At 39.9% G+C, this 26454-nt stretch overlaps 1 protein-coding gene across 20 annotated transcripts in view; it reads left to right on the top strand.

Moving 5' to 3' along the window:
* The window catches only part of Dlgap1 (DLG associated protein 1), an 878199-nt gene that overhangs the window by 569719 nt on the left and 282026 nt on the right, over positions 1–26454 (top strand). For 19 of the 20 annotated variants that reach the window (XM_040274808.2, XM_078030334.1, XM_078030332.1 and 16 more), the window contains one exon: positions 16662–16876. In XM_040274808.2, coding sequence (XP_040130742.1) covers positions 16662–16876 — 215 coding nt within the window. Of the gene's footprint in view, positions 1–8040; positions 8071–16661; positions 16877–26454 lie in introns of those variants that run through there. The other variant, XM_021734444.3, reaches the window with a different exon arrangement.

The following is a 26454-nucleotide window of genomic DNA, read 5'->3' as shown; positions in this document are numbered from 1 at the left end:
ATGCCAGTTTTCTTCCCTGTCGCTGATGGAGGAAAATCCAGGACAGTGGTCCCTGCACTTCTCAGTTGATGAATAAACCAGGTATAAACAGTTGCTGTACTTAAAGATTTCAGGAGCACTTTCATTTTGTTTTATAGGGTACTCTGCTTGGAATTGGGGTTGTAGTCTCTGCCAAATGAATGATATCATCCCTCCTTTCAAGGTGTTTACAGTTGGTGGGTGGGGCAAATTTGTAAACACCTGGTGCCGCAGTCTGGCTGGGCACGATTCAGGAGCCACTTGTCAAAAGAAACAAACTTTATTTTTACAACCACACACGCAAAACAAAACAGCTCCTCTGGAAAAACCCTCAGAGCCCAACTGCCACCACCGGCTTCCCACAAGCCTCTCATACCAAAAACACAAGCCTCTCCCACTCCCACAATCCTCTTGCTCTTGAGGCCGATTGGTTGGGTCGAGTGGGCTGAGCCAAAGAAGTCCCCCAATGAGCAGCTCAGTGGTCTGAAAGGGCAGGGAAACAGCCCAATGAGCATCACCGCAGAGGAGCCAATCAGCTAGATGTTGCTGGGGCCGCTGTGAGCCAATCATCAGCCTGCAGCTGGAAGTTTGCTGGGGCCCCTTCGGCTGTGGCTCTCAACAACCTGATTTCTAGATGGTGTAATAGGTGTTACATTAGTAGTACAAATAGATTGTTGGAGAAAATCTTGATTATTTTAAGGTGAACTCTATATTTGTTTTATTAGGGCAAGCCATTTGGTCCTTTGGAACGTTGAAGGCTTAAAGGAAAGATGAGTCTCTAAAATTCCTATTTATTTCATAAGGTGTCATGTTTCAGCTGACTGCAAATGTTCCTGTTCATTTGTCCAAAATCTGTAAAAATAATTCCCTTAAAAAAAATTGTTCAGTGAAATTGACCTGCAAGGCATTCGGTGAGGAGCTGGGTGCAAATCTTGCTCTGGGTTGCTCTCCTTAGATGGCCTTTGTGGGCCTACTGAGAGGCTACTTAGGAACTTAGTATTGATGCTGAGGTCTTTGAGCCAACCTCTAACTCCTGGGAAAATGAACAGCAAGTACAGGTCAAAACTAAAGGGAGCTTGAGTATCCTGTCTGCCCCCGGAGTTTTTCTTCTGACCTGGAAGCTGCCACCTGAGTTCCCATCTGCAATGATTAGTACATAGCCCTGGTGCTAGGCTAAAGTACCCAGCTACTGAATCAAACCCTAAATTAGGTGTCATAATAAAGGAGTCATATACATATGGTTGAAATCAACCATTAGTGGACTTTGCAGAAAAGAGGTTACCCTTCATAATGTGGACAGGCCTCATCTAATCAGTTGGAAGAACTTAAGAGCAAAACCAAGGCTTTCCTGGGAATGTCCTGACCTAACACTACAGCATCAACTCCTGCTTGATTTTCCAGCTTGCCAACCTACTCTATGGATTTCAGACATTTTTCTCCATAATTGTATCCACCAATGCCTTAATATAAATCTGCTTTTTATTTCTGTTCTTAGAACCCTGACTGACCCACCATCCCCTTTTTCGAAGGGAGAGTCCCCCATGTGTGCTCATTTCCCCTACCTTTCACCCTGAAGCCCAAGGAGCTGTGGATCTATTGCATCTTCCTTTATGACTGAGCTCCATTGTGAATTAAGTAGGCCTTAGACGTCTGCACCACGCGGGGATAGAACCATCACTTGCCAGAGGACTCCTACGTGAAAATACCTTCTGAATTCCAAAGCACCAGCCTGCAAACAAGCTTTGACTTAGTAGGCCTGTTATATATGTTATCTTACATCATTTTCATCCTTAGACTCAGTCCCTGGCATTGGTGTTACTGTTCTCACTTTGTGTTTAAAAAAAACAAAGTTAAAAGACGTTCAGGTGACGAGACCAAAATCACACGCCTGGTTTAAGGAGAGTCAGACTTCAACTCAAGTTGACCTGATTCCAAAATCGATGCTGTGTTCACTGCGGTGTGCTCCTTCACCACAAGTGACAAACTATCTGAGGGAGAATTGCATGCTACCAAAATATTCCATCTTCTTCTGTGCCACTGTAGTCAGTGTGCCGGGCAGAGAAAGACTCAAACATCAGCTAACATTTACTGAGGGCTCACTGTCTGCCGGGCTCTTGTTTTAAAGATTCCTTAAATGAAATATTTAGGATAAATCATATCATTTCTGTAGTTGATCACTTTAGAATTTTAAGACATATTACTTTTCATTTTTAATCCCAGCTCCAACTATTTCTGATCATGCATTTTTCTCTTGGGACGATGGCATTTACTAACTGGGGATTGAATCCAGGGATGCTTAACCACTGAGACACATCCTCAGCCCTTTTTATTTTTTATTTTGGGTCTCACTAAATTGCTTAGAGCCTTGCTAAGTTTCTGAGGCTGGTCTGGAACTTGGGATCTTCCTGCCTCAGCCTCAGTCATTGGGATTATAGGTGTGAGCTAGGTCATGGTCATGGCAAGGTCATGGATATTTCATACAGGCTTCCCCCCTCCTATTTCTAAATGATAGATACTTCATATCGACCTTGAATATCATATAAATTATAACTTTAAAAAAAAACAGAATTGTTCTAGGATGTGTGAGAGTGAGTTTTTTTAAGGGATTTTTGTTTGTTTGTTTGTTTGCTTGTTTGTTTGTTTTGTTTAGTTTTGAGGAATGTTTTAAACTCCTCTTCTTCTGGCCTCAGAAGATGATTGTATAAAAACATGCAAAATGATTAGGTTTCTGGCTGTTCTTTGCACATGCAGCAATAACCTAACTGGTGGACTCGCTTCACTGGAGTGTCATCTCCAGCCTCTGGACTTTCAGCTACACAACAACCCTTTCAAAAAGACATTAGGTCTGCACTTATTCTGAAGACAAAGAGCTTTTAGGAAATGTTCTCCTATGCAAGTATAATTAGTAAAATAAAGGTACCAAAGATCCAAGGAGCTCAATTCAGAGAGTATTATTTTAGGTTCTCAAAACTATTCACTTGACAAGCACATGCTAAGCATTTATTTTACAGAAAGTTCTTGGGGAAACAAAGATGAATAACATTGTCTTTCTGATGAATAACGAAGGTGGCAGAGCTCTGTGCCAAATGCTCTAAAAGCAGTGGTTCAGTCCCACAGCCTCAACCAATTAGTGGTTAGTGAAATCAATTTAGAGGGGCAGGAGCAACATTATTTTTAATTAAATAGAATACAATAGAAGAAAATAGAAAAGAAGATGGTGTGCGCGTGGCATGCCAAAAGGTGAAGCGCTTCCTTCTTTCTTTCAGTGGTTGTGTGTGCCGACTGGTTTCCAAAGTAAGACATTCCTTATTATGAGACATAGTCAAAAATGGTTTAAAAAAATCAACTTTGAAGAGAGAGAAAAAGAAGAAAACAAACGCCTTGTTCTCAAGAAGATTTCATTCTGGAAGAGAATGCTAATTAATGGACAGCAGAATCTTCTGTATAAAGCAGTTAATGACAGATGAAATGCATGGTACTAATCTAGGGGGGAAGTGTCAATGTGATAGTCATCACTCTTTCCTCCTTGAAGAACTTCTTTCTACTCCCAGAACATTCCAGGTTGATCCTTCTTAGAATGTCTTGTTTCTCCTTTTGTGTTTGAAAAACTGAAGTTAAAAGATGTTCAGGTGACTAGACCAAAATCACATGCTTTTTGGTTCCCACCTCCTAATGTTGAAGTAAGGCTGAATGGACACAGCTCTTGGGCCTTTTCTCTCTTCTACCAACCCTCATTCCTCAGGTCTCCCCATTCATTCTCAGAGCTTTCGTACTGTGTGCATGCCCCCACAGATTTTTCCAGCCAAGGTTGCCTGACCTCCCAGGTGTATATATCCAGCTCCCTGCTCAACATCATCCCTGCCTGAATGTCATGGGCATCTTAATACATCCCAAAGCAAGATGCTTCCCCTGATCTACTTGGCCTTCTCCTCTTGGCTCATGGGAATTCATATCTTCCACTTGATTACACCAAAAGCCTAGAAGTCATCCTTGACATCTTTTTTTTTCCTAATCCATGCATACAAATCATCATTAAGAAACCTGTTTGCCCCATGTTCTCCCCTGCCACCACAGCCACCACAGCCACCTGGGTCTTCATCTTGAACTCTAATCTGGATTCTTTTTGTCTTTATTATTTTTTTAATTTATTGGCTCATTTTCATTATACATGACAGCAAAATCCATCTCAGTATAATCGTACCAGCATGGAATGTATCTTGTCCTAGTTAGAATCCCATTCTAATCTGGACTCCTACAGGAGCCTCCTGTCTCATCTCTGATTCCACCCTTGTTCCTCTTTAGTCATCCTCGACCGGGCAACCTAAGAGATTCTTTTAAATTAGAACATATCTTTTTCTGAACAAAACCTTCTATTCCCAGCTCACCCTGAGTAACAGCCACTGTCCTCCCAACAGCCTGAAAATCCCGCGTGAAAGAGACCCCCCCAGTCCTACCTGTTATCCCTGCTCTCCAACCTCATCTCCCCTCACCCCACTCTGCCCACCTGGCTTCCACCTGTTATCACTGCAGGCCTGCTTTCTCATCCGCTCTTCTTTCTGGATGAAGCTGTCTCTCCCCAGATATGAGGACAATACCATTGCCCCCCCTGACCTACTCAGGGGTCACTTCTCAGTGAGGCCCTTTGCAACTGTCTTTTAACACTACCTGCCTCCACTGCCCTCCCTCCAGCACACACACACTCTCTTCCTTCCTTCCTGGCCTTCTGTTCCTCCATACCACATCCATACACCATCCAACATGCACTTTCCTTATTTTATTAATGGCTTCTGCTTCTCCATAAAGACAGGGTTTGGTTTTTGTTGTTGTTGTTGTTGTTGTTGTTGTTGTTGTTTGCTTGCACATTGCTCTATTCCCCCATGCCTATCACAGTGCCTATTTCAAAATAAATGCTCAATAAATGTGTGCTGAACCAATGAATGAATGCTTTCAGAGCATTTTGATAGAGTCACAGGAGAAATGTTATTTTTAACTCTAGTATAATCCCTAAGTGACCAGTTAAAGTGAAGGAAGAGGATAGCATGATACAGTCTCATCTAAGAAGCCCTAGCACAGAACCCGATGAGGAACACTCCTGCTGGGACGTTCCTTTTCAGGGTCACTTGGGCTAGCTTGGAAATACTGATTTAAACATCTGTATTAGTGTATCATCTCGTCTACGCACATGCTTGTGTGACAACTCGTGTGTAGATTGAAACAGCTGAAGGTTCAAGTCCTTAGGGGCACTTCCCCTATATGGTGATTATTAAAGTGGGGTTTTAAGTCAGCAAAATATTATTCAGTGCTTTCCAGATGTCAAGAATTAAGATTCATGGAGTTTGGTGGCTTCGTTGGTACAGAATGGCTTAAAAGTTAGGAAGGAAAGATTTTACTGTGATCCATTTGAATACAGTATACCTTTAAGTGTTGTAAAAGTTTCTTAGAATAAGCTCTAATAATAGAATAATAATAGAATAGTGGCACGCCTCTTCTTAGTGTTTTATTTATTTATAGATATCAAAAGTTAAGTCTATGCTTTGTAAGTATCATCATCTATATCCTCGTTAGAAACTTAGTACTCTAAAATTAATAACAGACAAAGTAGAGGGAAGTGTTTTATGAAATTTACTTCGAAATTTTGAATTTTAAATTAAGTATTAATACCTGAGATGATCAACTTGAGATTTTATAATCTCCAAACTTGCAGTAGTACTATTTTAAATAAGATCATCAGACTTAAAGTTCTAAGAGATCTGCACTCAAGCATTTTTAAAAATAGCTGTACTATTTGTTCATTAAATGTTTATCAGACTTCATGTTCTAAAGAAATAGATTCATACTCACACAAATTTGACAAGTAGTTGGGGTGTGTTTGACAAATAGAAAATGTGCTGAGAGATTTATTAACATTTTAGCCAACACCCAACATTTGATGTCAGTGAATGACATTTTCTACATATGAGTTTATATCAACCCAAAAGGAAGATCCCTCTTCTTCCACCTGTACCTCTGCTTCTGGACACCAGAGTTGGAATCCCAGTTTACCTCAGGGAATTCATTTCTGGGAACTTGGAATTATAGCTCCACACCACATAGGATGTGGTGGGCAAACACTACTGACTATCACATAATAGAAAACTACAGGGGCTCAGCTAGTCATTCCAAGCCAACAGATAAGCCTCCAATATGCCTGAAAATAAACAATTGTGTTTAAAATAAAAATAAGAGTTCCAAATAAGCTTGTCTCCTATGCAGCCAGCAGAGAGAAAATATATTTACCACAGACACAAACTCTTACTGTTTTTATCTTTTACTCTTTTAAGATGTTTTTATTCTTGCTTATATTTCACTAAAACTTGCAGCCAACTATAACTGCTGGGTATTGAGTGTTCTGCGACATTACTATAAGTTCTCCCAGTTGTTCCAAGCATCTAACAACCATTACTTGTTACAATTTTTAAAATATTATAGCATTACATCTCCCAGCAATTTAATACTTGAGTTTTATGTTTAAAGGAAAATTACTGTAACTAAGTTTTGAAACTCTTATAGACACCAGCATGCTATGATGAAGAGCACAGAAATTCAAGTGAGACAAACCTGTCTTTCAGTTCTGGCCATCCCATACTAACGGTAGCATTTAGTGCATGTTATTTAATCCCACTCTCAGTGGAATTGGTAGCAACATAGTATTGTGGTAGTAGGTAAAATAATGTTTGTGTGTTAGGAATTATCAAATGGCTACCTGCAGGACCCCAGGCTACATTCTTTATCTTTGTCCACCTTTCCAAGCAAAGGTCCCAACATCCTTGTAGATGGAACAGGCTTAGATCACACACAGAGATCTGGAGCAATGCAGGGAAGCCGTGAATGAAGCTTGGGCAGCTTACATGCTGATTGGCTCCTGTGTCTCTCCTGAAACAGCGTCAAGTAAGGAGGGAAAGTTTCCCCAAAATGAAAACCCAATGGAATGTGACTCCAAGAGCCAGAGTGAAATCCAGTAGGAAAACACAGGGATACCCACGACAGTCAAAATATAAGGTGGACAATGAATAAAAATTCCTTTCTTCTCCTGGCCCTACATTCTGCAGGAGTCTAGTGACTTGGTTACCATTTATGTTGCCACAAAGGCATCTTCCCGAGAGACAGTGCCTTCTTCAATGTCAATGGCATTTTCTACCAGCCTCCAAGGCCAGCGGAAGCCTCCCCTCCCTTGGAGGACTCCCTGTGAGGCTCCTCCAGCACCAGTTCTCAGTGGCCCATAGGCACCTAAAACACATTTCACTCCCAAAGAACAGATGCACCCCCAGTGCAGAGGACATAGGGGAACAAACTCCAAGCCCAATAGGTAATTCCTAACTCCTGAGGTTTAATACTCAGATCAAGTTGAGCAGCTTTAAAACTCTTGTACTCTTTTCCTTCATCATTCTCCAAATTTACTGATCCGCTTAAGACTCACAAATTCCTTGGAAACCAGAGACTGTGTTTTATAAAATGCTTTTGCTGTATTTACCCAGAAACTGCTATGGTACCGGGTACTCTGTAGATCTGTATAAATTTCATGAGTGAGAATAACCCCATAGGGGTGGTTTGCATAATGAGCAAATCACCCTTTCATGTTGCTGTTTACTAAATTCTATTCTTTCAAGAGCATTAAAAAAAACACACACACACTACAGAGAGGGAGCTTTGGCAAAGTGTATAAACCCTACTCTAAAAGAGGTAGGTATTTACTTTTGTCCTTAAAAGGGAACTATAAGCAATCTCAAACAAATTAAGTTTTGTACCAGCATTGGGCTTCCAGGGGAGTTAGGAAGGATGGTTGCCAGGGAGATCTGCTCTTGTCTGCGAAACAACAATCATGCCTCGGATCTGCCTGTCACATTATTGTAATCTTCCTATTCCTGCTTTTTTTTTTTTTCCTGCTTTTGCTATGAGAAGAGCAAGCTAAAAAGGCTACAGGGACACTTAAGCCAAGTCGCATTTGTCAAGGTGAAAGCTGTGTGGAGGAGAAAAGCAGTTCTCCCAGCTGCAAAGAAGATGCAAAGGAGCCGAGTGAGTAGGGAATCTGAGAGCCCACTAAAAGTGCTTAGAAGCCCCCACGCATTACAGCCATCTCTGGAAACAGCTGGAGGCAGGAACGCGAACTCCACAGCGAAGCCTTCTCACACATGCTGCTGCATTGTAGGGATACTTGGCCTGAAAGTCGTGGCTGTCCTGCAGGTTTTCTAATTTCCCCCAAACTGTCCGATTTTGTTCCAGCAGTAATGCTGACCACAGCTGGAAAGGCACCACGAAACTGAAACATGTGCTATTTCACTTCCCAGTTATTTTAAGAATTCATTATTTTAAACCCTCTTGAGCAGTGCTAGCCAATTAGTGTCAAGGTGATGTTTACGCTTATTTTAATAGTTACACTCGATTTTTTTTTCCATGTACAGTTATGCAGGAGCATGTACTCTATTCCTTCTTTTTCTTTTCCTTTTTATAAGTTTGCTCATTCACTCAGTCATCACCAATGGATTGATCAGAAACAGGGGGGATAGTTTTAAAAACTTTGGTGCCAGACAGAGGACACTCCTGCTAGTTATTATGACCTTGGGCAAGTGATTTTTACCTTTTTGAGTCTAGTTCTGCAGCAGTAAAATGGAAACAGGAATGCCTATCTTATAAGATGGCTGAAAAGATTAAAATAAGTGCCATAGGTATTTCTCCCAGTCCTTTGAGGTTATTCCATAGTTGTGAGACTTTGCCATAATGCCAAGCCCCCACCTCTCCTTTCTTAAATGCAGGGTTTGTTCTTTTTTTTTTTTTTTTTTCCTCCTATTGATCCATCAAATTCAGGAAGGGTCAAGTACCCTCATTTATCTGTTTGCTGGCTTTTTTTTTTTTTTTTTTTTTTTTTGGCAGTATTGGGCCTGGAGCCCAGAGCCTTGCTCAAGCTAGGCAAGCACTCGACCATTGAGCTCCATCCACCCCAGCCCTTACCTGGTTGCTTTCACTGAAATACCCTATCCTTTAGGAGGCCATCAACAGCAGCTTTGCAAATATAGACCTATATAACTGATACCATTTTAATCACTAATCTTCTTGGCTGTCTTTTTCCTAATCAGTCAGATGCCCGAGTTATTTCTCCAGACTTCTTGGGTTCCTGATGAAATGGAACCTTGCCTTACACGCCACTCGGTGTCAGCCTCCTCCGTTTGCCTTCCACATCGATGCAATGCAGAATTGCGCTGGCCGGCCCTGGTGTATTTTCAGGACACGTGCTCCATTTCAGCTCTCTGGCTTTCTAAGTGTCTCCATTCCTTTTGTGGCTCTCAGATTTCCCAAAATCTCACACATTTTCATTCCTCCAAACCTCACCATCCAATTTCCCATCCTGAGATAATCCACTCTCAAGGAGTCACACGCACATGGCTTCATCTCTCAGCCATTAGACCATCACTGACCCAGAATGTCTGAGCACATCTACTGGTCAGTTGCACGTCGATAATGGCAGTCCAGCCACAGCGGGGTGCTCAAGCTACTTGTGCTTGGGGAGAGGGTCTTATAACTATGCCTTCCCATCTCTAGTATCTTAGCTCTTCTCATTTTTATTTCAAGGCATGTAACCCATTATTTGTTTATTAATTCACTTTTCTTCCAGACCGATCTAAAAACCCTATGAATTTGTTCTCTTATCTGAAATAGGTGTTCTGGAGATTGTCATAAAATAATTGTTATGCAAAAGACATATACAAATATGAGAAGGGAAAAGATTTCTGGTCTATGAAAAGCACACCCAGCTGGGGCACAGTGGTGCTATGCCACACTAGCTACTGAATTCTCTGGACCTCAGTTTCTTTATTTAAGTGTCATGTATTATTATAATAGCATAATTATAATAGTATAATACTATTCTCCCTGTCTCTCAAAATAGCTGTAAGGATCATGAGACATTATATGAACATGTTTTTTTATACTTGTGGAATTTGTTATTACATGTTCATATAATAGATTCATGCTGGTTATTAATATTAATTTGATCACTAATAAATATGAACATTAAGTTCTATAATTACTAACACAAAATACACCTTTTTAAAAGTCTTTTTTTCGTCGTAGATGGACATAATATCTTTATTTATATTTTTGTTTATTTTTTTATGGTGCTGAGGATCAAACCCAGTACCTCATACATACGAGGCAAGCTCTACCACTGAGCTACATTCCCAGCCCATCCTGTTTCTTGTTCTGATTTTCACACATGAAGAATTTTCAAGTGGCTCTAAGACCCATATTTTTCACATTTTAGCATCTCAGATAACTGAGATGCATCATTTATTCTCTGGATCATAGATTTACTTAATGGTATTTCTTTTCTTCTGAGTGTCACCAAACAATATGGAGGGGTTTGCATTGGTGCCTTAGATTCTGTAAAATATATTATTTTACCTTTAACTGGTGTGATCTTCTTTCAACTAATCTTGGAGAAACCTAAAGGGGAAAAAAGGTCAGGACCAAAATAGAGTCCGCTTCCAAAGGACCCAGAAGACAGACAAATACCTTTCTATGCCCACCAACCAATTTAGCTTTGTTCTTTTGTTCCACATTTTTATTGATCCACTATACTTGCATATAATGGTGGAATTTGTTATTACATGTTCATGCATGTATACAATGTAATAATCCAATGTGGCCAATATCAATTAGCTACATTATTACCATAGAAGAAATGTCTGAATTAAATTTGTGTATTATGACCTGTAATGTCTACTTGCATTTATATTCTTATACTAGAATATCTAATAAATAGAGGATGTCAGCTACTTTTTCATCCCCAAGGTATTTTTGGCTGGCCATACTTAAAAAGTAACCATGAAGAGAGATGTTTCCAACCTTTCTCTCCACAATTTTAAGGTGCTTTGAGGCTCACAAACTGTGTTCACACACATTATCTTTGTTCATTATACATCTGTTTTCATTCCATCTTACAGATTTTGATTCAGTAACTAGTGTGATCTTGGGCTAGTAATACACCCAAGGTCACATACAGTGCATGGGTCTTGGACAAGACTTCCTTAAAGTCTTCTCCAAATACAAAACTAGTTCCCACAGAGGTTTCTTTGTCCCTAAGATTTCTGTGAACCAAACCGAAGCCTTTGAGGTTAGATCCCTGGGAAGCCAAGTAAGCTGGTGTGGTCCTGGCATCCCAAGAGCTACAGGCTCCCCTTCCAGTCTAGAGTAGATCAGAGTCCCCAGGACAGAGAGCTGTAAACCGCTCCCAGATGGGGAACTCTAGCTCAGTCGTGGGAGTAGACAGTCCATTAGAACTTAAGCTTTGCTTAATAAATTTCAGTTATTTCTACCCCTATTTTACAAAAAACAATGTTAGTAGGCCTCAGAATCTTTTAGAAAAGACAAAAATCATCTATCATTAAGGAACATCTGTGTGCTCAGGAAGATGGGTACATGCCAGGAGAACTGGAGAAATCCCATAAAACAGAACTTTCTTAAAAAGCACTTCCTGTGTGCTTATGGGCATTACCTCATTTATTCCACACATAATCCTTTAGGGTAGGAAAATAAGGCATAGAGAAATTAATTAACTTGCCCAAGGAAGTAACTTGCCCAGCAGGAATTCAAACCTGGGCAGTATAATTGCAAAGCCCACCCCCCAGCCTTTCAGCAACACTGCTTCTCCCAATTTCAGTGAGCTTATGGAGTAGTTGGAGAGAGAAAACAAGGACTCAAAGAACCAGTAATGTGTATGAAACAACCCTTTAGTGATTATGCAAATAAGTATGCATATGATTATGTGGATTAGAGGCTGCTAAACTTTTGTTTTTTGAGCTATACATTCCCCCACACTACCACACAGCTCTGCCCTGAAGCTTAAAACTAGCCACAAACAACAAATCCTAACAGACCATGGCTGTGTATCGATAAAACTTTATTTATAAAAACGGCCAGATGGAGTCTGCAAGCTATAGTTGGCTGACCCTTTATGTAGATAATACATGCTGCAGATTTTATAAAGCAGATAAATTTAGGCTAAATGGAGAGAGCTTTGAGAGAACTGAGATCAGCTGTGAAGGACAATGTGAGATGAGCTTGCAAGATGCTCTGTGACCTCGTCCCTTGTATCTCCTCCTGTCACTTCCCTCTTTCTCAGTGCTCTCTGATGGGGCTGACGTTTTCATTGTTAGACTTTGGTTACTCCAAGTTCATTCTTGTTCTAGAGACTTTGCACTGGCTGAGCCTTCTGCCTAGAAGCTCTGCTCCCAGATCTTCCCAAGGCTGGCTCCTTTGGTCATCAGATCTCCTCTCCCATGTCACCTCTTCAGGTCAGCTTCTCCGAAGAGCAAGTTACAGCATGCATCGCCCCATGCATAGCCCCGTCTTATCTTCCTCATAGCGTTTACACTTTCTGAAATTATCCAGTTCGTTTATTGCTGTGCTCGTCCATGACCTACCTCTTCCAGCTCTCCTAGAATGTAAGTTCCGCTGAATGGAATCAGCATGTGCATTGTTCACTGTGGCAAGTAAGCGATCAAAAACACTTGACAGAAGGAAACGAATAAGGGAGGGAGGCAGGAAGGGAGACTTTAGCAGAGTACGAATGTATTCCCTCTGTTCTGTGATGGGATACTGCATTCAAATGACCCACCATTCAGGGCCATGATGCTATTTCAATGAAGAAAGCATCTTCATCCTGGAATTAGAGGATGGTTAGCCCTGCATCGTGGTCATTTCTTGGTCAGGGGCAGTCTTAGGACTTTGGAATGAGGCCACATAGTTTCAGTTATGGAATGGCTGTACCTGAAATAGAGAATGCACACTACTTCTTATTTTATCAAAAATAAAGCTCTTTATTTCAGTGTTAGCACTTAAACACTAAAATGTAAATACCCCCCCCCCTTTTTTCCCTAATCTATAGCTATTATAAAATTTAACCTGTCATGTTTCTTTAATGTTTGTCAAGCCCAACTACCTCCTAGAACTGATTTCCTAGAACTGATTTCCACCTCCTAAGATGGTTCCAGTAAGCAGGATATCCCTCTAACCTGATACCCTCAAGCTCCTGGTCCCTTTTCTCTTTCAGCTTCCCTTTCTTATCAAGACTTCAGTCCCCTAAACACCATCACAGGTAACAGTGATGCCTTTCACAGGCAGCCACAAAGGTGACGTTCTCTTTAGATTTCTCTGTGCTGCTTAAGTGGAAAGTCACAGCAACCTCTGACTCTATCCCAGCAGCTGCAGCCACGGAATGACCTTTCTCGACCATCCAAAGAGGGTAGCATTTTAAACTTTGAGCCCCTTACAAAATGGTACATTTTCTTCTAAAACTGGGTACCTAAGCAATGTCTGTCTCTTGCTTTGGAGTTTGACTAAAAATAAAAACCAGCTCCTTTATAGCAAATTTTACAAATCCTTATGGATTAGCAAGTGTTTCTCTTCTCCAAGGTCTGGATTTTCTGTGTCATTTCCATTTTTCCTAGAACTGATTTCTGTATTATTTTTTTACATGTTGTTAGGGAGGTGAATAATATATGAATATTTGTATTCTACTCTGATGCAAGTCGCTTTTGTACTTAGCTGCTGTCATTTGAAATAAATGTTTAATTGAGAGGTATACAGATTAAGTGATTCTCAACTGGTTCCCTTAGCAACAATTACAGACTGTTTCTAATAAACCCCCCCCCCAAAGTTTCTACCATAAACGAACTTTGAAAAGCACCTAAATAGAAATTTGCCATGTTTTTCTTCTATAAGCAATATTAGTAATCAGTGTGTCATCAGTCTCTAAGAACAATGCTTGTGAACTTTGCATTTGGTACTGAGGAATGACAGGGACTGGCTGCCTTATCTAATGACCCAAGCTGTGCCAAGTTGATTTTTTAAATGGAATTGCTTAGTCAATAATTAGGTTCTGAACATGATCGTATCTGTGCAATGAGTCACTCGTCAATTGAAGGAAAACAAGACTGTTCTCAACATTTAAAATTTCCTAAAAACAACCTTGTTGCTGTGGTGATTTCGATGCTTTTTAGCTGAAAAGTAAAAACTCTACCTTGCTACTAACATAAGTAATAAATGGCAACTGCATCGAATAATAATGGATCACGTAGTCAAGAACTTGGAACTGTTCAGTTCTGTGGGCACCACAAACCACAGTCTAGAAGGAGAGGCTGCATCAAATACCAGTCAACGGCGGGACCCCAGGAGCTGCAGCACTGAAACTGCCCCTTCAGAGCTGTAATTTGGGGGCAAGTTCCATAACCTTGGATTCCTCACTTGCAGAATGAGCTGGGCACAGTGGCGCATACCTGTGATCCCAGTGGCTCAGGAGGCTGAGGCAGGAGGATCAAGAGTTCAAAGCCAGCCTCAGCAAGAGTGAGACACTAAGAAACTCAGTGAGACCCTGTCTCTAATACAAATACAAAATAGGGCTAGGGATGTGGCTCAGTGGTCAAGTGCCTCTGAGTTCAATTTCTGGTACTAAAATCGTCATCATCATCATCATCATCATCATCATCAACAACAACATCACCTTATCCCTCAGGTGCATGGATCAAGTGAGTTCATATAACACATTTCAAACAATGTCTGTAAACAGAAAGCACAACATAATAATTTGTTAAATAAACACATTGCACAGCCAAGTTTCAACTCTGTTAAGTACCTGTCAGAGTAAGAACTACAAACTGCTATTTTCAAGTTCGTGAGTTGTTCCATGTATTCAATCTGGTGCCTCTTGCTACAAAATTCCAAATTATAGAGCTATATTGATAATTTAAGGAGAAAAATAATAGTGCTTTTCCTTCAGTGGTCCATCTATTCTCACCCCAGAGACTCTGTCATATTTAGAAATATGGCATATGTATTTGCCATTGTGGACACTTTTTCTTAACCTCTTAGATTTCAGATTCACTTCTTAATCATAAAACTTATTAGATTCTGATTTGTGGAAATTAAACCAAAAGACATTGAATCTCAGTGCTTCTTTTGACCAGCTGTGTGTCATTGGGCAATTTACTTCAGCTTTCTGAGCTCCTGATTTTCATCTGAGAAATACAGAAAAAAATACACAGGATGTTGTATCAATGAAAGAAATTCCTATAAACAAATTTCTTAGCATAGTTAAATGTTACCATGAAACACTGTGTCTTTTTAGTGGGTAACCAGTAAATAGCATCAAAATAGTAAGTGCCATTTTACCTTCTCATTGTCCACCTGGCCAGTTGGCAAACTTGGGTACTCCTTCCCCCCAGCACCATGGCTAACTCCTGTTTTGAATGTCTCTTTGATACATATTCCACTTGTGGCAATGTATCTTCAACTTGCTAACATGTTGATTTGGAACTGTTCCCAAATTTACATGTACTTTTTCTTCCCACCTCTGTTATAAACTTGTTGAGGGTTGAACCAGCCTGCTCCCTCTTCTGTTCTCTTTTGAGTTTCATGTGTGTTCCCTGTGTTGTAATTTATCACCATTTGATGGATGGGAAGTGTCACCATGCATTCCTTTCATCAAATGGAGGATGAATGAGATTCAACGGGAAGTAGGTTAAGTTCACATTGAGATGGAAAATGTAAGAGGAATTAAAAAGACTATCATAAAGAAGTCTTCTAAAATGTAGTATAATGCCATGTTCAACTTGAAAGAAATGACTGTAGAAAGAAGACACAGTGTGTTACCCTGAGAGCACTCTCTTGGGTGGTCTCCACAATTATGGACTTAGAGCAGGATCCAACAAAGCAAGAGGAAAAGAATGATTCAGATAAGTAGTAACAATCTCAGGTGAGCAGAGCAATCAAATCCCAACAGAACAAATGTCCTCAAGTGTGGTGTGTGCGTGCACCGGAAAACAGAGAATATGCCATTAGTTTTCACAAGAATTTCATTAGAAACCTTCGAAGAGTGCTTTTCTCAGAACTATAAAAGCCGAATCTGAACTGAAGAGGAGTTCAGAAGGAAGAGGTGATTAGAAAGTAAATGCAGTCGGTATAGACAACTAGTTAGGAAGAAGAGAGACAGGATATGAGATGGTAAAGATGGAAGGTTCAGGGAAGGCGTAGATAAATCAGAAAACATTCTTTAACCTTAAATGGCAATTGAAAACAAGTCATTGAAAAGCTCAAATAAAACTGCTTTTCTGCCAGGCATGGTGGCGCATGCCTGTAATCCCAGCAGTTCAGGAGGCTGAGGCAGGGGGATCTCGAGTTCAAAACCAGCCTCAGTAAATGAGAGGCACTAAGCAATTCAATGAGATCCTATCTCTAAATAAATTACCAAAGAAAAGGGCTGGGTATGTGGCTCAGTGATTAAGTGCCCCTGAGTTCAATCTCCAATACCAAAAAATAAAAATAAAAAAATAAATCTGCCTTCCTTTGTAATTGCTCAGACTCAGCTATTATCTGTGAGAAAACTGAGAAGTGTAAATGAATCAGAGCCAGTGTTTTAACTTTTCCTAATGCCCAGGAACTTTTTTTAAAGATTGTGACATGGATGTGCCTGCCTAGTGAAAGGTTATTAACTAAAGTTTTAGATATTGATCTCTATTACCTATATCTGGGGTCATATGAAAAGCAGGAAAGAAAAACAAAACAAAAAAAATTGGCTCTTAAAATAGTGAATTATGTGTTTTGTATCTGACTAGGTTCCTCAAGATGAATGGTCGGGGTACACCCCTCGAGGCAGGGATGATGAAATTCCATGCCGAAGAATGCGGAGTGGCAGCTACATCAAGGCCATGGGGGATGAAGACAGTGGGGACTCAGACACAAGTCCCAAGCCTTCTCCCAAAGTGGCTGCGCGAAGAGAAAGCTATCTCAAGGCGACCCAGCCATCCCTCACCGAACTCACCACCCTCAAGTAAGTAGCCCAAACCCTGTGCTTTTGATAGCGCTTTGCATTACCACCTCGGATCAGATCCTAGGTCTCCAAGAGTTAGTGGGGCAGTAGAAAACTCTGCGGATGGAGTGCTGTGACACAGGAAGTGGTCTGTTGATTTTGACATGGGATGTGACTCGTATGTCCCAGTGTCTTCAAAGACAGGCACTCCCAGCTACACTCTCGGTTGATCATAGCTGAACCCCTCACCCTCAAGAGGGGTTCCAAACAACCTAGAATGCTTTCTGGAAAAATTAAGAGAGATCCATTAGGCGTTTGTTCAGCCACAAAAATATTGCAGGGGAATGCTTCCTTAAAACACTTGAATTTTTTAGATAACGGAGTAATAGAGACAGTTGTCTTGGAGAAGTGTGTCAAATCATTTGTCAAAGTTCGTGTATTCATTCTTGAAAATTAGGCGAGATATATTAGGTGAGATGACAATTAAGTGTTTCTGGATATTGATGTTTAAATTTGGGCACTCTATACATATTAAAAATTATAAGACCTTATGGCTGGGGTTGCAGCTCAGTGGCAGAGCGCTTGCCTTGCACATGTGAGGCACTGGGTTCCATCCTCAGCACCACATAAAAATAAACAAATAAAATAAAGACATGTTGTCTATCTACAACTACAAAAAACTAAAAAAAAAAATTATAAGACCTTAAAAGTAGTTTTTTTTTAAAAAAAATGACCTGTACATATTATAATTTATAAGTTTTATTTAGAAAAAGAATATTATAAGTAGTCTTTACCTTCATTTGTGCTATTTGTAAAGAAAGAACAGCATTACAAAAAAAAACTATGGAAATTATTTCACACAAGACCTGACTTAAATTTTAATGTTATTTATATAGAGATATAATTGGATCTAGAGATATAATTCCATTTGGACCCAAAAAAATATATAACAGATAATTAGTACTTCTGAAGTGCCTTTGATTCCATATTTTGATGAAATGCATGTTACTATTCATTCATTTACATTATGTTACAAAATGAAAAATTAAAATATACAATAAATAAAACAGAAAAATCCAAAGAAATTGGGTTAAGGAAAACAAACCAGATTGTTAATCAAGAGCATTGAAAATCAGTGGACAAACCAATCAAATACAAGCTAATGGATGAGTGAAAGGAAATCTAGTAGAGTAGAGGAAAAAGAAAGGGGAGGGGGAACTGGGAGGGGAAGGGGGATTATGAACTGAAATAATTTCTATGCATGTATGAATTTGTCAGGAGTGAACCCACTCCTACGTATAACCATAAAGTTCTAATAAAAGAAAAAAGAAAGAAAAACAGTGAACAAGTCTATGAGCAAAATGTATTTAAATAGCAAAATATATCACACTTAAAATAACTGGAGTTCCTTGATGGATTTTCATCCAAGGGGCCATATGGAATCACTCCAGATTATTTTAATTAAAAATTAATGTCAATACATTAGTAAACCAACCTAAAAAAAAGCTCTTCTTTCTTTCCTTCCAATTCCAGTTGTCTTTCCTTCGTGCCTTTATGCATTAGTTTCCTAGGACTATCATAGAAAGGTATCAAAAGTGGGGAACTTGAACCATAGAAGCATATTATTTCACAGTTCAAGCAGCTGGAAGTCTGGTTCAAGGTGTCAGCAGAGCCAGGATCCCCTGAAACCTGTGAAGCACAGTCCTTCTCTGTTTCTTTCTGGATTCTGGTGGGTAGCCGGCAAAGCTCGGTTAATCCGTGGCTGAAAGCTGCCACCTTTTAGACTCTGTCCCTGTTGTCATGTGGTGCTGTGCCTTCTGTGTCTTTACATGGCAGTCTTCTTATGACACCAGTCATTGGGTGACTTAATCAAAGGTCCTATTTCCAAATACTATAGTGCAAGTCACATTTACAGACACTTGGGGGTCATAATTCAGTGTACACCATGGGCATACAAGGTAAGTTGATTATGGAATTGAAAAATGAAGACAAATCTTCACTGCACTGTGACACACCTAGCAGAAAATTGAATATACTCAGTCTGAGAACAACTGGTATTGTTTAAAAACAAAAGTCAGTGTGCCAAGGCAGTATGAAATCAGGGTATCCAAAGACCCTTCTGACAAATATCTTCTGTGAACTTTAAAATAGCTCTCAATAGGAGAATAAAAAACAACAACAACAACAACAACAACAACAAAAAGGTAGACACAGCCATGGTGTTAGTTGACATCTTCTAGAAGATGCAAAAGAGAAAATAAGATGAACAAAAAATCATTTAGACCTTTAAAGTCTCAGTTTCCTCTTATGGAATTACATCTGCAGCCTCCAGAGGCCCTGCCACCTCCTGAGGGTCCTGTTATGTTATCGTGGAGAAGCATGGGGGGCATGTTAGCTGAATGACACCTAGGGATCTGGGTGATGAGGTAGATGGTGGCTGCTCACAGCAATACACAGGTCTGAGGAGAACCAAAAGGAGTAGAGCTATGAGAAAGATGAAGGAAAATGCTCTGAGGAATGCTGAGGACAGATGCCAAAATCATCATTCACCACACTGTCTTGGCGTTCCTCTCCTCATAGCTTCCGGGGTGTGAAGAATCCACTCTGAAGCCTTTGGAACTCTTCCTTTTTCATTCACCTCCTGTGCAACATCATCTTCCTCTAATGTCCTAGATCATATTTTTATAACCATCCTATATTTCTTTTACTCCCAAAGTTTTGAGAGCAGAAAGAGGCAAACACACAGACAGTGGATAGACTGAGAGCCGAGAGGATCAGCTACTTCAGAGAATAAAATCGTGGAACTGGATATGAGTTAGTAACTGCCAAGATATGGAAATTCAAAATGGAACCAGTTTGCTAAGAACACCTTATACATTGAAAAACATTTTTCTTTGCTTAGAATGGAGTTTCATCACACCATTTCTATTGTCCTCTTTCATTAGCAAGCAGGAGAACACCTGACCACCAGTCATACACGTGTTTCTTCTCTCTAACCACCCCACTCCTGGAATTATTTCTCTTAGTTCCAGTTATCTCCATTCACTTTTCCCTCACCTGTCTTTTGAGTTCCATTTATCATTACAGTATAGATATTAAGCTTCCATAATACTCAACCACATAATGGATATTAATGATTTCTAGTTTAAAGATATTTAAGAAGATACTCAAGGAGAAAGGAGGCAAAAAAAAAATCAGACATGACATGACTCAGTTCTGTCTTTTATTCCTTGATGATGTTTTGACTGGAGATCATTATTTTTCTAGAAGCTTGAAGCATTTGGTCCCTCATGAGAAAAAAAAAAAAGATACCCATATCCTAGAATTCTAGTTCCCCCATAAAAGAAAACTATATTTATGTACCTACTTCTTTGACATTTAAGTCAATTTTTTTTCCTCCTTCCTCCTCAGCAATTCACAGCTTTAGGGATGAATCATAGCCATGAACCAAGACAACTAAAATTAGTCAAGTGAGATTGGGACAACATTTCATTTGAGATTTTTCAACTCCCATCTTCTCTCAGAAAATTTCAGAGAGAAAGCACTCCTACACTTTTTACATTGTTTTTTCTTTATTCTTTCCCCTTTCTCTTTTCCAATTGCATCTTGGGAGTTTGTCCATGGGGGTTGGTTTTCATCAACTACTTCGTGGTGGTGATTGGATCATCTGTGGAACATTCTGAAGTAAGGAATAGACTTAACACAGCAAAGTCCATCTTTGGCCTGCTGAAGTCCTCAACTACTACTCTCCAAAAGTTGTTTCTTTCATTCTTTTCTCATATCCCATAGCTGTTAACAAGTCCTTCCACCTCATCACTAGCTTTTCCTTCTTCTGTGCTTAACTACTGATGAATCCAAAGTGGCACATCACTCCAGAATATTAATATTTTCATGAGGAATATTTAATAGTCAATTTTCAGACAAGTAGAAGAAAGGCTTGGAGATCAAAGTTTCCTCAAAGCATATCACCACAGCTTGAAGAACTTAAGTCTTTTACTTGGATTTTCTGTAATATGCAATTTATTCTGGAACGGAGACTACTGCCTGCTACCATGATTAGTTAAAACCAAGCTCAAATCCCATCTTGGATTTTCATTCCATATACTACTGTAAAAGGAATTTTTCAAAAATGATATTAAGTGGGCTGTCATTTAAAAGTCCTTAAGTTAAATTCAAATAACCAACCAACCTGAAACAAATAGCACGTTTAAATCTCTCCATACTTGTTTATCTCTTCATCCAAGCAATAAAAAATTTTCTTTTTCCCTGGAAGAAATAATCAGCCTTTGCTAGTAGAGACTTTGGAACTCCTCTGAAATTGTCAAGAAGGGCCCCAGGCTTTTGTGAGAGGGCCAGTCAGAGCTCCCAGGAATTTTGAGAAAGCGTCTCTAATAGAAGGCTTTTGGAAGGTTTATTTTGAATTCTAAATGCCTCAAAGGAAGACAGTTTTCATTTTCAGGATGGTTAATCCTCTTCATCTTTATTCTTTTCCCCAGGGTCCTGAACCATTTACTTGGAATGGAGAGGGGTGTTTTAGATAAGTTGATAAAATACAAATAGCTCTGAGCTTTTGGTAACTGGTGTCACATCCCTGAATCTCCCTCATAGCACGAGAGTCACAGGCCTTTAGCGTGAATGGCACCACTCAGGTGACTCCTGCCCCAGCTCATGGGCAGACAGCATTAGCAGATCCCAGCATTGATGGAGCCCATCACCTTTCCCACCAAGCACAACTCATAGATCCTGGAAGCTATTTCTAGTCCACGTGAAAGGTCTCTGAGGAACCTTTTGGCACCCATGTGTAAACCGTATGGATGAAGGACAGAGGAACCAGAGTTCACAGTTCCAAGACAAAAGGACATTGCACTGGTAAATAAAATCCTTTTGATAAACAAAACACATTGATAAATAAAATCCTTCAACTTTAGCTCTGGAGATTTTAAATGAATTGGTTTTGCATCGGAAACCCCAAACAGGAGCCTCTTGCTGGAGTCTCTTTGTCTCTGTATAAGTCTTCTCTCTCTCCCTCTAGACACACTGTGTCCTCTGCCTGTTCCTCACATTCCACATGCCCCTCCTACCCACCGACTGTTCCTCCTGTTCCTTCTCTTCCCAAAAAAAGAGGAGGAGTGGTGGATATGGGAGCATCACTATTTTTTTTTTCTCAAAGATGTGAACCGTATTTAACAATATGGCAATATATATACCATCCTATCTTTGTCCTAGTGACAGGAAGTGCCTCTGGTTTCCCTTAATGCCTCTCCAAGCCTTTCCTACCTATCCCTCAGTACAATTGCCACACGACATCCAATAGTAAGGAGAACAGAATAGCACGATGTGACACTACAGAATCGCGAATCTACATCCTCCGTGACATAAACACAGAGCGGTTGCTCATCTCTCCCCGACCACAACACTTTCTCCTATTATTCTCCATCTTTCCTACTCCCCTCCCACTTTCCAGGGCAACACAAAATGGAAAGAAGTTTAAAACAGGGAAAGTAATTCTCACTCACTGATAAACGGTCACTTGCTCATGGGCTTACGATCTCCAGACCTTTGGAACCCCTGTAGAAATGCCTGATTGAAAGAAGAGGGGAAAGTAGGGCAAGAAATTAGTGTTGTATTCAGTCCCTGATTTTCCTGCTTTTATAAAAAATTGCTCCTTCTTTGGAATATGAATACTCTCCTCCAAATGATGCGGACTGTGTGAGTACTGCAGCCTGTATCACCCTGTGGCCCCTTATTGTATAAATAGTCTTTAGAAAACCTATGTTGGAAGGACACCAGCATAGATCAAACTGTCCCTAAAAGGACCATGATCACAGAGAAGAAATAACAACTCGTGTATCGTTAAAGGAAGCAAAAGAATGAAAGGAAGTACAGATTTTTATACACACAACACACACACACACACACACACACACACACACACACACACACACACACACACACACTAGGGATTGAACCCAGGGGTTGAGCCACATCCCCAACCCTTTTTTATTTTTTATGTTGAGGCAGGGTCTCACTAGGTTACTTAAGGCCTCACTCAATTGCTAAGGCTGGCTTTGAACATGCAATCCTCCTGCCTCAGCCTCTTGAGCCCCTGGGATTATAGTCATGCACTACCATGTTCAGCTTAGATCTTTTTTAAAAGAGATGGAACAGAGAGAATAAAAAGTAGGAAAGATATTTATGTTCTGAGGGCCTGGCTGAATGCTGAGGGCTTTACGTGTGTGTTTTCATCTGATCACACAACTCTATACACGTGATTTTGCTCATTTTGCAAATTAGGAATCTTGATGAGACTAAGTAACCCCCAAGGTAACCTATCAATTGCTTGTGAAAGCTAAGATCTAAACCCAGTGTTGCAGGCAGAAAAGATAAAAAAAAAAATCTGGATGGAATAGTGAACCATTTTAAAGACACTTTTAATGGAGGAAAAGGAAAACCATCTGGGTGTCAACATCTGAGACTTGGTGTCCAGGAAAAGGACATTCATAGCCTATGGCGAGAATGAGGAATGGATCTGAGGAGGTGTCAGGGCCTCGGGGAGGTAGGTTCTTACCTGGAAGGGCTAGCAGCAGACACGTGCGTTGGCGCTGGAAGGACTTTGAGAATGTCTTGACTTGGATTTCACCTGAGGTGAAGGAAAGAAGGACCAAATGACCAAAGGATCAGAGCTGCACACGCCATCAGCTAAAAAAAAAAAAAAAACACTAGGAGAAGAGATGGCCTCTGAGAAGTCTGGTTCAGCTCTGTGGGCATGGGGACAAGTGTGATAACAAATCCTAGACCCGTATGTGTCCTGGGACCAGCGTTGTATGTATGATCTGATCCTTTTTCACATGACTGCTGACCAGACTTTCCACCTGTGCCAACCAGCCACTGGGAGGGCAGAGATGTGAGCAGGGGAAAGACCCAATGAGGATTCTGGAAACAAAGTGTCCCCACTCTCCTTAGGTCATTCTGATCAAAGGTGCTGCTCACTGTCCTATGAAGAAGACTTCGATTTGCCAAGAGCCTTAAAATACTTTTGCCTTGACTATCTGCTGGATGCTATTCCTTCAATTTAATATCTATGTTCCCTGTTCAAGTGCAGACAACCAGCTAAAGAGAACACTCTAATTATAATCAGAAATCGTATTCATGTAATCATGCAGTAAACATTTATTCTGTACCTAAAATGTTTAAGTATTGCATGAGTCATTTATACCTTGGCTTCAGTAAATTTATCATTTGCGTTGCTAAAATTGTTTTCCAGATTTTGGAGGCACACATACACTTGAATCTGAAAAAGCAGGCTCTATGGAAAAGAAAAAAAAACTTAAAATTCAGAGGTTGATGATTGTCTTAGTCTATTTTCTGTTGCTATAACTGAGTAGCACAGACTGGGTGTTTTATAAAGAATGGAGGTTTATTTGGCTTCTAGTTCTAAAGACCAGGAAGTCCAAAATCATGGCACCAGCCTCTGATGCGGACTTTCTTGCTGTATCATAACAAAGCAAAGTGTTAAATGTGGCGAGACATGGCAAGCATGCTAGCTCAATTTTTTTCTTCTTCTTCTTTCAAAGTAACTAATGTCACCATCAGGGTCCCACCCCCCATGGACTCATCTAATCCTCACCTCCCAAAGGCCTCCCTTCTGAACATCAGTAACATCTCACTTTGGGGATTGTTTCCAATACGTGAACTTTTCAGGGACATATTCAAATCACAGCAAACACTTTTGTTCAGAAATTTTTCTGGTTGGAATGGGGAAAATTTTGAGGATTTTGTTTGTTTTCTTTTATATGATGAGTTACTCTTTTATCAGCATAATTGAAGTTATTAGTTTCACTTTCATTTTATATATCATTAAAAAAAAATTCTCATTGTGTGCCCAGATGGCAGGACACCATGCAAGAAAGAGAAAAGCTTCTTTAAAAAGAAGCCTCGGCAGATGCATTAGAAGATGCCTCTAACCCTTTTTGGAAGCAGGCTCAGTATAAGTCCTAAATAAATATATCTTTATAGAGGATGCATATGGAATGGCAAAAGTACCCATAGATCAAACAGAAGGAAATCAAAACTGCAGCCCAAGGAATGTAGGTTACCTGCAAGGAAGAACTTCTAGCTGCAAAGTTATTAATTATTAAATAAATTAATTTGGAATTTTTTAGAGAAACTTTAAAACATCTTGAATTGTATTTCTCTGGAGGTTTTGATAATCAGCATTGAGCTAACTGGAATGAATAGGATATCTATATGAGATTTGGCCTGGCTGGGAAGTCTAAGACTTCATCATAATATCAGCAACATATTTTTAAAATGTACATTGATCCTATTGATCAAGCTAAGCATGCAGATAGATAAGATGTCAAGGTATCCAAATAACCCAGTACTCCCTAAATATAAATATATTGTTATGGGGAGTTGCTCCAGAAAACACTCTAAGTCCAAATTTCAAATCAAAACAGAGCTTTATTTACCTGGCCAGGGACTGTCACCCACCACAAGATAATTTTTTATAAGAAAACAGCTTTCATTTCAGTTTCTCAGAAACAGCTCTTGTAACAGTTTTTTATAGAAGGCAGCAAAATGGCGTCTTGGGCCTGTCTATGACAATTTTTGCTTTATAATGGTCTTATCCACTTATCAAAATCTTATATCTATAATCTATATTTTTTGCTAATCTATAACCTATAACTTACATTCTTATTGATTGCATTTATCAGCTCACACACAACAATATCCCCTTTTTTCTTAGGTCTTCTCTTTCTATCAGTAGAATTGCCATTTTCCTAAATATAGTCATGAAGCATTGTGATTCTCTTCTTACCTCTTTAAGCTTTAGGGCTTCCTTCTCTTTCAGTTGAATGATTATATAGGACAGATTTGTCTTGCTGCACAAACCTCTCTATGTTCCAACTCCTTCCAAAATCTTTCTACCAGGTTACTTTAAACATCATTTCATTTCTGAATTCTGCTCTGTCTATATGCACAAAGTCCTCGACATAGCATTCAAAACTTTCACAGTGAATCTCCATTCTCCTTTGAGATATTCTTCCCTGCTGTCCCTCTAGAAGCTTTCTATGCTTCAATCAAACTTAGATATTTTCTGGATATGAAATGTCAAAGAAAAAGAAGATGAAGAAGAAGGGAATTAAAGCACAGGGTAAGTTGAGCACCAGACTGTAAAGTTGGTATTTGGAAGAAAAACAGATCACTTCTCCTCTCATTCCATTGGCGAAAGCTAGTGACATTGCAAAGTCTAACTTCAAAGAATACAAGACAGGCAACCTTACCATGTGCCCAGGTACAAACACGCAAAAAATATTTGACAAGCAGCTATAATGCCTACCAAAGTCCATCCTTCTTGACTCTAAATATTTCACTCCCTCCCCTGAAACCAACATATAATGCTTCACTATTAAAGGGATAAAACCCAAAGGTCTGTCCTATCCTGGCACAAAATCAACCTCAAAGTGTATGGTCTGTGGTTGATGCACAATAGTCTGTACAACAGAGAGTGATACACAGTGATATTTGCTTTGGTCCAGGTGTGTCTTTGAGACATGCAGACTCAAAAAGACAAATTCCTCTGCCTCCCACATATC

Source organism: Ictidomys tridecemlineatus, chromosome 13, assembly GCF_052094955.1.
Source record: "Ictidomys tridecemlineatus isolate mIctTri1 chromosome 13, mIctTri1.hap1, whole genome shotgun sequence".
In the NCBI taxonomy this organism is placed as follows: domain Eukaryota; kingdom Metazoa; phylum Chordata; class Mammalia; order Rodentia; family Sciuridae; genus Ictidomys; species Ictidomys tridecemlineatus.
Note: the sequence above shows the minus strand (reverse complement) of the source record. Positions and strands in the feature narration are given on the sequence as shown.